General features: G+C 31.1%; 1 protein-coding gene across 4 annotated transcripts in view; it reads left to right on the top strand.

Annotated features, from left to right (window-relative positions):
• Nucleotides 1-14,322, top strand: part of LOC127738588 (transcriptional regulator ATRX homolog) — a 28,665-nt gene extending 14,343 nt beyond the window's left edge. For 2 of the 4 annotated variants that reach the window (XM_052249903.1, XM_052249902.1), the window contains exons 11-16: nucleotides 420-599; nucleotides 1,028-1,164; nucleotides 1,932-2,395; nucleotides 2,727-2,825; nucleotides 5,874-5,917; nucleotides 10,635-14,322. In XM_052249903.1, the coding sequence (XP_052105863.1) occupies nucleotides 420-599; nucleotides 1,028-1,164; nucleotides 1,932-2,395; nucleotides 2,727-2,825; nucleotides 5,874-5,917; nucleotides 10,635-10,831 (1,121 nt within the window). In that variant the 3' untranslated portion in view covers nucleotides 10,832-14,322. Of the gene's footprint in view, nucleotides 1-419; nucleotides 600-1,027; nucleotides 1,165-1,931; nucleotides 2,396-2,726; nucleotides 2,826-5,706; nucleotides 5,722-5,873; nucleotides 5,918-10,634 lie in introns of all 4 variants that reach the window. The other 2 variants (XM_052249904.1, XM_052249905.1) reach the window with 2 other exon arrangements.
• Nucleotides 14,323-14,540: the final 218 nt, after the last annotated feature.

Here is a 14,540-nt window from a genome sequence, read left to right as displayed (position 1 = left end):
ATTTTCTTTTGGTTCATATGTAGACTTTGGCAGAACCAGGAAATCAGGTATCTAGAAAATATTGTTTTACCTCAATCCATGAAAAATTGGTGCCTTGAAATTAATGAATCCACAGTATTTCCAAATCTGTCTTTTATGACTTCATCGTAAAGTTGGTGAATGTAGAATTGTATGAAATTAAAAGCGTGGGCATTGAAAAAATGACTATCTGAAAAGATACAGTTATAAGGACTGCAGCAAACTACCAGGTAGATAATGATCAAACAAGAAATGAACTGATCAGAAGGGAAAAAAAAGAAAACCTATTTTATAGAAAGGCAATTAAGTTGGATATCCAGTTGCTTGCTTATAAGATTACTATAAAGACTGAACAAGTTGAAAGAAAGGGAAAAGAAAAATAATAAATTATTTTTTTGTAGGGCCAACTCCAAGGAAGAAGGCAAGAGAGCCATCAAGTGAAGAGGATGACTTTGAGGAGGAAACACCACCCAAAAAGAAAAAGGGGAGACAAACAAGAAGAAGAGATGACTCAGACGATGAATCAACTAGTAGAAGAGGGAGACCGGCTAGATCTGCAGCAAAGAAAAGGGGGAGTTATGGTAATTTTAGCAACCACTGGGCAAATATACGAAGACAACTATCTAGAATATTAAGATAGACTATTGAACCAGTCCTTTGTTAAAAAAACTAGAATATGTGTATAAAAGAAAAAGACTTTGGTAAAACAAATAGACATGTAAAGCAAATATGATATACAGAAATGTTGATGAAAAAGAAAAAATCTAAAGATGCTATGAAATGAATTTCCAGTAAGATTATATAGATCAGAAAAAATAATCGAACAAAGGAGAATATATGTGATTTTTAGCAGGCAGGGGTATTCATGTTCAACTGACTCATCTATTTTATTATAAATTTGATTTTCTGTTCAATTTTTTTTTAAACCAGAGTCAATATCATTTTTTTTTTTTTTTTTTTTAATAATTTGAGACACCAGATTCAACATCCTGATTTTTTTATCTTTCAGTGGATGATATTGTTATACCAGATTTAAGTTCTGAAGAAGAATCACCAGACATTGAGAAGAATAATGACAGTGATTTTGTTGCTATAGAAGAGGAAGAGTCAGGAAGTGACTGGGAAACGTCAAATAAGAAAGGCAGGGTAAGAGGGAACATGTCTTATAAAAAGAGATGGGTAGAAGGGATTAAGTGCTCCAACCTTTTTGCATGTTAGTGTGTCTATCCCAAGTCAGGACTTCATCAACATTTGTCTTTAGATAATACTTAATATTTTGTTTACCTATATGTAGTTCAGTTCTGATATCTGTGAAATTACTTTACTTGAACCAAATATTGGTGAAACGATGCTATTATGGTCCTTTTACAGAGTTATGTCAGTTTATCCTGTCTGCCTTTTAAGATATGCATCACGACCAAAATGTAGAAAAAGTTTGATGATGTAATAAGGAATTTATTCAAAATGTTATCTACAGTTTTTGAGAAAAATACACACAATGATGAAAGCGTTTTAAATTGCAGCCAAGGTTCACCAATCAAGAAGTCCATCTTGACTAAAAATTACCTTTCACATATATAGACCAAATTTTAATTTTATAAAATGAATATAGAATAAAAATCTTAACAATACCTTTAAGGTGCTAATCTCTTTCAAAATGACCTGGAAATGATGCAGTTATGTTGTCTTTTAATTGAAGTTAAATGGATAGTATTGAAGGACTTGTTTGTTGATGAAGGTTCTTTGGAGCCTACAGTTATTAAATTTTTGAAACTTAAGGTTTATTTAATCAAGCATTTGGAATTTTGAATACAAAGACATTTCAAGAAAAGGGTGTTATGCAATGATGTGCTGTAGGAAATTCCAAAGCCGTCTTTTCTTTGAAATATATCGGATTTCAAATATCATTTCAGATGAAAGTAGAGAAACCTTCAAGAAGGACTCCAGGCAGAGGTGCTAAAAAGAAAAAACGAAGATACGGTTCTGATTATTCTGATGAAGACGATGATGATGAATATGTCCCCCGACCTAGTCAGAGGAGGGCAAGTGTCAAAGCAGCAAAAAAATTCAAAGATTACGATGAAAGTGAGGAGGAATCTTCCGAAGAAGATTTTTCACCAAAACAAAGTAAAAGAGACTATTTAGCTAAGAAAAAACCAAGTCCTCCGCCAAAAGGACGAGGTAAAGGCCCTTCAAAAAAGGAGACCTCATCAGAAGAGGGATCAGAATCTGGAGAAAAGGAAGTGTCTGAAGAAGAAGTAAAACAACAAAAAGCAACAAAAGGAAAGAAGAAAGCTATTGAAGAAGAAAAACCTAAAAAGCCCAAGAAAATAAGAAAACATAGAAAGCGTTGCATGTTTGGTAAAAAATGTTATAGGTTAGTATTACCTGTGAGTATTGTTAATTCTGAGAATGAAATATGAATTTATTATTGAGAATCTGATGACTGACATATTTATATAGGTATCAAATAAAAAATAAAATAACAAAAAAAGGATTACAAAGGATCTCCTTTTTAGGTCACCTGACCCAAAATTCAAAACTTTTGTTAAGCAATGCAAACGAGCAATGTGTTGTTTTGATATCCCAAATTTCTCATACTTGAACTAAATATGTAGGTAGCAGTTTGCTTGTGAAATAGCCAGAGAAGTTTTAACATTTTTATCAAAAGAAAACAGTTTCGATTACGAAATGTATTTTTATTCCAGGAAAAATGAAGCCCATTTTAAAGACTATAGTCATCCAGGTGATGAAAGTTATGATAATATAAACAGTGATGATAGTGTGGATGAAGGATCATTAAATAGGTAAGATAATATACTCGCCATTTGAAGGGGCCCAGGTGGCTGAGTGCTCTGTGATCAAAAATAAAGATCACTAGTTATGCACCAAAATAAAAAAAAAAGTATAACAAAAATACCGAACTCCAAGGTAAATTCAAATCCATAAAAACTGACAAAATCAAACATTAGACTTTATCAAATAAAGGAATGAAAAAGGATAAGTAGATAATAAAACATGCTCAACAATGAAAGATATACTGTAAACCAACTTATTTTTGCAGATACTTAATTTCATATTTAGCCCTTTCTAGCCCACTTCAGGACAATTTGATTTTGCAATTTTAGAATGTACTTGATGTATTTGAATAAGGGTGATCCAAGTTTTACATATTCATGACGATTAAAATTCGCGTTATTTTTCTATTTGCGAATGTTATGAAAATAAATTTGTCACTGAAATTAGTTGGTTTACAATACACAAAAGTTAAATGGTAAAACAAAACAACAGAAAACATAAAAAAAAAAGAAAAAAGATAAGACACCAAAGTTAGGGTAAAATGACAAATCATAAAACACAATAGTAGAAGGTATGCAACACATCTTTAAGGTAAAATAAAACAAAAAACCAACATAAAAGATTGGCACCAAAGTTAAATGATTAAACCATAAAAAAAATACACTGAAGAATGAGAGATAAGCACTAAAGTTGAAAGGTAAAACAAGAAAAAAGAAAACTATTCAACAATAAAGAACGAGACACCAAAGTTAAATGGTAAGAGAAAAACATAAAACACTCAAAACAGTAAAATATATTTGCACTGGCATGTTTTAAACGTACAACAACAAAAAACCACAGAAAACACAACATAAGATAGACATCAAAGTTAAATGGTAAAACAATAAAAATATAAAACACAGCCAACAGTAAAATGTAAAAGCCAGGCCAAAGTTAAATGCTGAAAGAGAAATAGAACACATCCAACAGTTATTTTTATTATACAATTGTGTGTTCAAGGTAGTTGGATGACCTGTATAAATGTCTTTGATTTATTGTCACATGGGCCATTTACAAATGTGATGTTCCTGTGTTGAAAAACCTGTTTGAATTCTCCAACATAGTTTACTAGACAATTAATGCTTCTGATGTTTGGCAAATTCATGACATTTGCCTTACATAGACATCCTGGTCTTTTTGTTTACTGAGACTGAAAAAATGCATTGACTTGTCACAGTTTTTGACACACCCGAGTTTGACACAACAAGGTTCAACTGTATAATATCACAAATACATTCTGATCATTCAAGTGAAAGTAGGCCATTGTCATGTCTATTTATTATTGAAATAAAATGTCATATAGGCATACAATAAACACATTTTATTTAAAAGTTTACTTGTGTGCCTAGGAGAACATTTAAGTAGAAGTCCATATAAATTAAGGCAAAATCGAGAAGTTTACAAATGTTACTTTTGTCAATCAGTTGCAATATGGAGGTAGATTAAAGGAATTAGTGATATTTTTCGTTAACTGCCTTGCAAGTATAGATTATCAACATAGATTTTATAGGGTATTATTAAAGTCATCTCCCTTAGCATGCATTTTATAATGCTTTCTATAGAATTTATATCTCACCTACTCCTAGTAAGCTTCCATATGAAATATTATATATGAATTTCATTAAACTTTAATATCCTAAATAAGATATCAGAAATGTCATTTGTAGGCTTTCTACCAATGAAGCCCTTTGCATGATTCTTAAATGGACTGGTATTTTATCTGCAATGTATACATCTCTTGAGGAATTCTTTGACTTGGAAGGGTTACAATTAGGGATGTCAACTCAATGAAGAATTTCTAATTGAGTACTCATTGGTTTTACCAAGCAATACTTTAGTACTCCCTCGGCACAATATCTACCAAATAGGAAAACAATTGGACACCATGTTAAGCATTAATACATTTTTAGGGTTGTTGTCTGATGAATTAAAAACTCTATATTATTTATAGATAAGTTAAGGCTAGGCAATAGCCTAGGAATTATATACCATATTAATAGCACATTTACTCCAGGTTCTAATCCAGTAAACAATAATCTAATCAGTAATTAGATTATCACTTATTGAAATAAATGATTATAAAGTCAACCCAGACCAAACAACAGTTACATTTTTCAATCATAAAGAAAACACATTTGCAAAGTTTAGGGGTCACTTGTCCGTCTATTTCTGGAAAGTCATTTTCACAACTTTCTGAAGGATATTTTGCTCTAATATGGTGCAACATTTCCAACAACAGTTTGTCATTTCAACTTCACATAGTTGACATTTTTTTCAGTTTTACTGTCAATACTTTGTATAACATATTTCCAAACAGTAGATTTTGAAGGCATTTTACACATCAATTTAGCACGAACATAAGAAGTGTATTTTAGTTATGTTTAATCAGAGATTACTAAGGGTACATAATTCTCCGATGGACATTCTCCAGAAAATGAAAAAAAGGGTACAATTTTGTCCTAGCAGGAAACCATTGATTTATATTAGTAATATCTAAAGTATATGTCCTTGCAGGAAACTGATTAGTCTAGTTTCATTTTGGTATTTGTTTCTCTGTACTACCGAGCAATATTCAAGTACTGTGGATACATTTATTTTTGAGGATTGAGAAAAACTTGCATATTCATGGATATTTAATTTTGTGTTTTCCCAAAGTCTGCACACAACCTTATAAAAGATGTGTCATTTGTTGAACATTTAAATACCTGGTTCACCTGTACCCATGAAATCCAAGGAAATTGGTATCCAACGAGAATAATGAATCCTCCGACAGTGATTTGTGAATGGTATTGATTGTACACGTTTTATGACTAGAATATGTTGCCTATACATTTTTCTTGCTTTAAACAGACTATAATACTACCAGTAGGTAATTTTTATGCATGTCATGTTTCAAATCTTGTATGATTGGCTTTTTTATGAATAGTTTTGTTTACATTGTGTTTTTTTCAGCAGGCAATTTCAAAATTGTTTTAAAAATAACATTAAATGTAAATTTATTAATTTTATTGTAACAGAAAAGACAAAAGTAAACAAAACATCTTCGGCAAGGCTAAAGCAGGTTTGTGGTTTAGTTTAGTCCAAACCAATTTGATTTTTCGTTCTTTACAATTTCCCATTTATTTTTTGTGCAAATCAAGCTTCAGATATTATACTGCTACAAATTACAAAAATGTCTTTATCCTGTGCCACATTTTTGTATTTGAGAACATAAATATCTTGATTGAAAAGTAGATAAAGTAAAACTTTGTATTTTGACAAAAGAAGTCCAGAAACAAATATGCATTTTCATTCGGAATTGGTCCTTCAAAAAAATGCTGGAAGAAACAGTATTTGCTGGCGAGCACTATTTTGTATTCCATGAAAATTCGAGGAACTAAAAGTCAATTTGGTGACATCTGTTGTATTGCTTGTGCTAGATGTGCTTAGCTTAATTGTTCACATTTTCATTGTTGTTGTATATTTATCAAGTACATAATGTACTGAAGAAAGCCATGTATAATCCTTATTTGTCTATAATATACACCCTTCCCCTCCATATCATGTGGAAAAAAGCTTGTTTGAACAGCATCAACTATAAAGCCAGTTTGAATCCACCAAATATTAAGAAAAATATACAGAATTTACAAATTGAAAATGCATTTCTGAAAGTAAATGTGTTTTCACAAGTTCAGCATATTTGTAAACATTTGATGTTGAAAATTAAATTCTTGATCAGACAAGACCAGTATTTTAAATTATGTATGGTGCATTTTGTTTGGCCCGGTTGGACAAAGTCCAAAACAGGCGGATTGGCTGGCAGATTGGCATGCGGCCTGGTAGGGAAAAGCGGGTACTTAATTTGTGTAATAAACTCCTCCTACAGTTTTCAACCCAGCTCCCTGAAAATTCACAGGCAGATTACACGTATGATGAAGTTGTGAACCTGCTATTGCAGAATTGTTTTCTCATTTTTCCAGACTTGTGAACTTGGTAATTTTTCAGCTAAATTCATGAACGAGGGTACAAGTTTAGTGTTATTAACTCCTTCTACAGTTTTCAACCCAGACCCCTGAAACTTCACAGGAAGATTGAACATAATAATTATGTTGAAGTTGTGTACCTGTTATTATGGAATTGTATGAAGAATTTTTTCCTTTTTCCGTCTTTGTAGCTTTGCAAAATTTATGAAAGAATGTACAAGTTTTCAACTGCTTCTACAGTTTTCAACTAAGATCCCTAAGACTTCATGAAAAGACTGTTCACGTGTTGAAGTTGTGCACCAGCTGTATGAAAGTGTTTGAAGAATTTTTTTTAACATTTTTCTGTACTTGGGAACCTAGTTATTTTCCACCAAAATTTACAAAACAGGGTACCAAATTTTTGTTATCAACTGCTCCTACAGTTTTCAACTCAGATCCCTCAAACATCACACAAACATTACATTCTTCTTGTTAATATTTGTTTTGCAGATCTGTCACAAAATTTGATTTAAATTTACTGCTGCATCTACTCTTGTTACTTTTGTAATTTTATCCTTTTGTGATTTTATCCAGTCACAAACAAAGTCATTAAAATCTAAACTTGTGCATAGTTATTATCCCTTTTTATTTGCTTTGCACATAATTAAACCAAATTACTTGCACATGCAAGACCTCACACTTTAGAATATGACCTTTCATCTAGAAAATACTTTGATATGCAATTAAATAGGTTCATTATGGATGACACTTTCAATAAAAAAAAAAATTAAAAAAATACAATTTAAAAATGTCCGACATTGTTTTATATTTGGAAATAGACTGAATGGTACTATAGAGTTAGAGCTATTTTCCTAATGCTTGTAGTTTAATGGTTTAAAGGCTATTCTGTATATATTATTAACGCTATAAATTGATAGGTTGTTATTTACATACTGCAGAATATGGATAATTATTTTGGCAAGATATTACCGGTAATTGGTTTGAAAATAGCGCAAATGGCTGTGCTAACTAGTTTAGGTTACACCATTTATTGACATTCATTCTCCAAGTTTATTGATATGGTATGAATTGTCATAAAGAATGGCAACAGATATAGTGTTCAATTTTTTATTTTATTGTCAAGCCTGCGACTTATGTGGCAGAAAGCTCGACATAGGGATAGTGATCCGGAGGCATCGGCTGCAGCGACATTAACTAACTACTTAAAAGCTTAATATTTCAGAAGGTAGAAGAGCTAGATTCTTCATACTTTGTATATAGATGCCTCATGATATGAAGTTTCCGTCTGTCATATGTCCATTGTCCTTGACTTCGTTTTCATGGTTCAGTGACTACTTGGAAAAAAAAATGTTTGTAATGATAATTTTTCTCTTATTATGAGTAATAGGATAACTATATTTGGTATGTGCATACCTTGCAAGGTCCTCATGCCTGTCAGACAGTTTTCACTTGACCTCGACCTCAGTTCATGGATCAGTGAACAAGGTTAAGTTTTTTGTGGTCAAGTCCATATCTCAGATACTATAAGCAATAGGTCTACTATATTTGGTGTATGGAAGGATTGTAAGGTGTACATTTCCAACTGGCAGGTGTCATCTGACCTTGACCTCATTTTCATGGTTCAGTGGTTAAAGTAATGTTTTTGTGTTTTGGTCTGTTTTTCTAAAACTGTAAGCAATAGGTCAACTTTATTTGGTGTATGAAAATATTTTATGATGTATATGTCAGTCTGGCAGGTTTTATTTGACCTTAAACTCATTTTTATGGTTCATTGCTCAATGTTAAGTTTTTGTGTTTTGGTCTGTTTTTCTTAAACTATGAGCAATAGGTCAACTATATTTGATTTATGGAATGATTGTAAGGTGTATATGTCTGTCTGGCAGTAAGCATCTGACCTTGACCTTATTTTCATGGTTCATTGGTCAATTTTAAGTTTTCCTGGTTAAGTTTGTTTCTTAGATACTGTATGCAATAGGTCAACTATATTTAAAGCATATAATGATTGTAAGGTGTACATGTCTGTCTGGCAGGGTTCATCTGACCTTGACCTCATTTTCGTGGTTCATTGATCAATCTTAAGTTTTCCTGGTTAAGTTTGTTTCTTAGATACTATGTGCAATAGGTCAACTATATTTGGATAAATTCAGATAAAGCTAAATGTATGGTCATAGGTACAAGACAAAGGCTGCGTTTAAATCCAGCAGAACCAAGGGCGTGTTTTATTGGTCTCTTCTGTACATCTCCAGAATGTCTTCTGGTGAAGAGTCCAAAGAAATGAATCTGGACCTCTTCTGGAAGCAATAGAACAAAAATTCTATTTGACGTCGAATATAGCCGATTTTATTATTATTTTTTTTTTATGTTGGGTGACATAAATAAAGTTTACGATGATTTATTAGAAAATTAACATATGTCAATTCAGTCGGTAGACATGGCTGTAATAGTGTGCTCTGTTTTGGTATTGATGTAATTATACAATAAGGGTAAAAACAAAGAAAATTAGTTGGAAGAAATCGCTGTGTTCGTCACATTTTTTCTTTATGCTTTCCTAACTCAATTTTGGTAAACAAATCTGGCTTTAACTGAAAAATTTAAAGTAATGCCAGAAATAAACCAATATTGTTTGAGGAATATGTCTTGCAAAAAATTGTAAGTTCCAAAAGCCAAAACAGAGCTGTATAAGAAATATTTTATGTATTCAGGATCTATTTTATGGAATAACTTACCAATATCCCTGAAAAAATCAACCTCAAGTACAAGCTCATTCAAAAAAGATTTAAAAAAATTACTTGTTGAAACATTAAGAAGCTGTGTAATTTTATATGCATAATAATTTTCACACGCTTACTTAAACTTTAAATATTGTTGAGGTAATTTGATTGATGCCAACACTATATGAATTCATCATTTTTTACCTGTTTTGAAAATTGTATATTTCATAACAATTTCTTATTTGATTTTTCTTATGTGTGTGTTTGTTTGATTATTTTGTAATTATCTGTTTTGTTATATCTCAATGCATTTCATGAGGGCCTCAGGGAAGATTAGTGTTATAGCTAACTGTGTAACCCTCTTTAAATAAATAATTATTATATTATTATTATTATTTAAAGCATAGACTGATTGTAAGGTGTACATGTCTGTCTGGCAGGTTTCATCTGACCTTGCCCTCATTTTCATGGTTCTTTGCTCAATATAAAGTTTTCATGGTTTATTCTGTTTCTTGTATACTATAAGCAATAGATCAACTATATTTGGTGCATGGAATGATTTTAATGTGTACATGTATTTCTGGCTTGGTTTATCTGACCTTGACCTCATTTTCTTTTATCATGCTAAGTTTATGTGATACTTGTAGTACAACTTTATATTTAGGACTATCAGCATAAAATCAATGGTCAGTAAAGCAGGCGAGACATTTCAGCGTGTGCATTCGTGTTTGTTTTTGTTATTGTTTTTTGGCAGTGGATAGAGACATTGACCTGTTAGTGATATAAATGAATGCATGGAAATGTGGGGTAATATATCAATAAAACAGCAACCCAACAATACAAAGGACATCTACAGCTGAAAAAAATTATCTTTATGTCTACACAATATGACAAGTTCTTAATCACCAAGAGTCTAAAAAAGCTGTGAATAAATTCACAAGAGACTATCAAAGACCTGATGTAATTTAAAGATTATCTTCATGACAATAAAAACCCATTAAGATTAAGTTAAAGACCACCACTGACCAGGTTTATTTCAACCAGGTTGACTGATATATATTGCATAACTGTAATTTGATAAAAATATGGAATTTTTCTATTTCAGCTAAAACCGCTGATGAAGATGAGGAGGATGATGGCCTACCTAATACCTATGATTACAATGATTCTTTTATAGATGACAACACACAGAAGGATTTAGAATCAGATTCTGAATCGGATTACGGAGATTCTGAGGATATCAGAGACTTGAAAAAAAATGCTAGAAAATTTGTCAAAAATAAAAAAATGTATCAAAAGTAATCAGAATAATTTGTATCATTTCATTGTCAACATTTTGTTGTTATTTAGTACATGTATTTTAGAAATTTTGATTTTGAATCATTTAATATTTTAAAGCAAAGCTTCCTTTTCTTATAAGCCATTCTATATAGTAAGTTGAACTTTTATGTACTGTGCATTTGCAGATATAGAAATAAGTCATCCATTCTTTTCTTCCTTTTCAGATGTTTTTACCATTGGTGCAGGACAAATGTTTACTGTTGAAAGTTTGTGCATGTCATTTTGTATACCATTAGTTGTATTTGTTGCATATATAACTAATAGGCCAATATTGTTTGTCAGATATTGTGAAAAAAAAATTACAGATTACTCTAGATTCGTTTATTTTTTGTAGGTACAAAACATTTACAAATATTCATAGATTGGAATCAGTTTTTGTGGATTCTTGCTTTTGTATTTTAACATGTTCTGCATTCAAGCCTATAGAAAATTTATATTTTGTTATAGACTTAAATTCATGTTTCAACAATACCAGCAAAATCCAAGACAATAAGTAGAGTGGGTGGCACATATTCGCCTTGGACACATTTTCCGTTTTTGCATTTTTTTCTGTAAATTTCGTGTGCCTTTACCCAATACTTGCCTAAATAGATGCTAAACGGTGTTTATAATGTTCGAACTGTTGATATTCCTCTTTACCCCATTTCCAATGTTATTCGCGCATATAAAGAAATACGCAGGTGTTTTTGAACAATTTTGGCAATTATGTAAGATTTATATGGCACGCATGCGCAGTCATAAAGTAAATATTTGTTAGAAAAATCGTATAGGAATGATCTTTCAAGCTAATTCATGTAATTGCAAACAATTGTTTTTATAATATACAAGGATAATGAGGATGGTCATATCATACAAAGCGGCGAAAATGTGTCCCCCATGGTACAAGAACAACTTGATTTCCTCTTGAGTTTGTGTTCATTTTTAAAACATTTAAACAATGTTTTGAAGAGAATTCCTTTATCAAACATTTTTTTCATATAGTAAACTTTCTGAAACCTACATAAAAAGTTTAAAATATTCGAATGTAGGTCGGATGTAGGTGGAAATGAACGAATTTTGCGGCGAATATGCGTCACCCACTCTATGTCTTGAATTATTATGAATGCACGGTGTGTACTTTTTATATAGCTTTTTAAAATTATTATTAGATATACAAAAAAACTGTCATAATGGCAGCTCTACCGTTGTTTTTTTTTAAATCACAGATTTATGACGTAATTTTTATTTTTACAGACTGAAACATGAATTTCATTAAATCATGTTATTAAATAAACTAACATATAAACTTTCATGAAGAGGTAAGAAATGACCATTTTAATATCTACAAAAAATAGATTTGCATTGACCTTGCAACTTTTAAATAAAAGTGAAGGACATTAAGTGAATAATATTTTACACAGCTCAGAAATTCCTACACATCTTAACTGCAATCCCACCAACACCTTCCACCCAGTGTCTGAACATCAAAGATTCTGAATTAGTAGTTATGGATACAATATGACTGCACCTTTTACAATATTTGCAGCTATTGTTAAGTTTAAGATATGCCATGGGAAACAGTAAAAATAAATCAGATAAAAAACTTATAAGCAGAGGTGCATGAACAATGGCATTATGTAAAATATATTCCTTGAATGTTACATGGACATACACTTCATGGTAAGGTGAAGTTGCAGATACAAAATATCTGCCCATATTTGTCATGTTTATATATTTGCTTAACTCCATGCTTTGCTATAGTGAATCCCAAAAATAGAAAACTACCTAATAGTAATATTGAAGGTTGACATATGCTTAGCTTACACATTTTTGCAAATAAACAAAATAAACAACTGTTTTCTTCCAATAAATGTTTAATGAAATAAGATTTACATTTTTTTTACATCAATTTGTATGCCCCACCTACACTAGCAGGAGGAAATCATGTTTTCAGGTCAGCATTTGTTTGTCCATCCCATATCTGATTAAAGCTTTTGTTTATGGTAGTTGCCATGAAGTTGTGGTCACATCAACATGAAACTCATTATGATGTAAACATTTTTGAAAAATACCAAATTGGGGTTTAGAACCATATTTATCAGTTAACTAATCAGAGAAATATGACAGGTTACAATTATATTTTTTTTAAGAATATGCCCCAAAAATGTCTGTCTTTCATTTGTAAGGTAGTGGCATTGCTTTTGGCCTAGATGTCATGTTATATCTCCTATGTTCATTATACCTGTAAGAAATTAGTACAGACAATAACTATATGTATTGTAGGTCACGATATTCAACATGGTGATTTGTTTTAAAGATTGGCTACTAGGTTAGATGGTTTTAAATGATTTCCATACATTTTTATGTCAAATTTTGCAGATGTTTGCCATGAAGAAAGTTTGAAATTCATATTTTATCATGCTCAGGAACTCTGAAATATTATAATTAGTGCCATTAATTACCTTGCATGGTTGTTTAGTATTTTGTCTTGATGAAGTGCATTTATTTTATCATTATCAGTCAAATCTGACATTAGGCTATTTTATTCTTTTGTTTGTCCTTCAGGTATCTCAGCATTTAAAATAGGATGGCAAAAAAACATATTACATGCATTGCATTAAATTATGCAGGGAAAGTAAACTCCTACGACAGGTAATCCTGTAAATTTCCCTGGGGTACAAAGATTTTAAATTACATTTCATATGTTGGTAATGTAGGGGTAAGCCAGTTCAGCTATCAAAATTTTCACCCAAATAAAAATTGCTAAGCCCTGGTAGAATTTAATTGTTCTCATAATACAATACAATTTGCAGGATCCTAATATATTTTTAGTTATCCATTGTTATGAAAGATGACTGCCGGCTGAGTTTCATATGTATTTTTCACTGCTTTCATTCTTGATTTATTAAATTTAAAAACATTTTATTTTTATTAAAGTTCCCCATGACAACCCCCTTCCCCAATGTTTGGTCATCACTGCAAGAGTCCTTTTCAAGAAACTTGCAAGAATAGCTGTCACAAGTGCTATATAAGAATTGTAAGAGTTGTTGAACTTTTAAAGAAACACATGCTTCCATTTGAATTTTATTATTTAACTGTATTTTATACATTTATAAACATCTGTTATCAGGATTATTGTAAATAAAAACAGGGCTTGGTTTTTTTATTTGAAGAACTATTAATGCAATATGCATGGTGTTTCAAGCAAGGTTTCATTGTAATAACCATAGCATTTTAACATTTCATACTAATTATGTAATTGTTTCAATGTTACTATTTTAGGAGAACTGCAAAAAATGTTAATTGCTTATTATGAGTTTTGTCAGCTTCATATTTGTACTCAAGTCACAAAACAGTGTTTTAGCATTATTTTCTATACATAAATGTGTGTGTATGTCTTGACATTGTTTATACCATTGTGTAGATGTAGTCATGGGAATTTTATCATAACACAATAAATATTGTTTTAATAATATTTTTCTTGTATGGCCATCTGACAGCAATAGACATAGCTTTTGAATACTATTGCTAGTTCATCCATTCACATTTTCACATTTCGTATGATAAACCCCTTTGCCTTTACAATATCGCATACAATTTTACAAATATTTAAGATTGCATCATGATTAGAATTGGATTGGTGAAGGAATATTTGTAATTTAAAAAAAGATCAAATTTACAGTTATTGATT

This window comes from Mytilus californianus, unplaced genomic scaffold (genome assembly GCF_021869535.1).
Source record: "Mytilus californianus isolate M0D057914Y unplaced genomic scaffold, xbMytCali1.0.p SCAF_4, whole genome shotgun sequence".
In the NCBI taxonomy this organism is placed as follows: Eukaryota; Metazoa; Mollusca; class Bivalvia; order Mytilida; family Mytilidae; genus Mytilus; species Mytilus californianus.
Note: the sequence above shows the minus strand (reverse complement) of the source record. Positions and strands in the feature narration are given on the sequence as shown.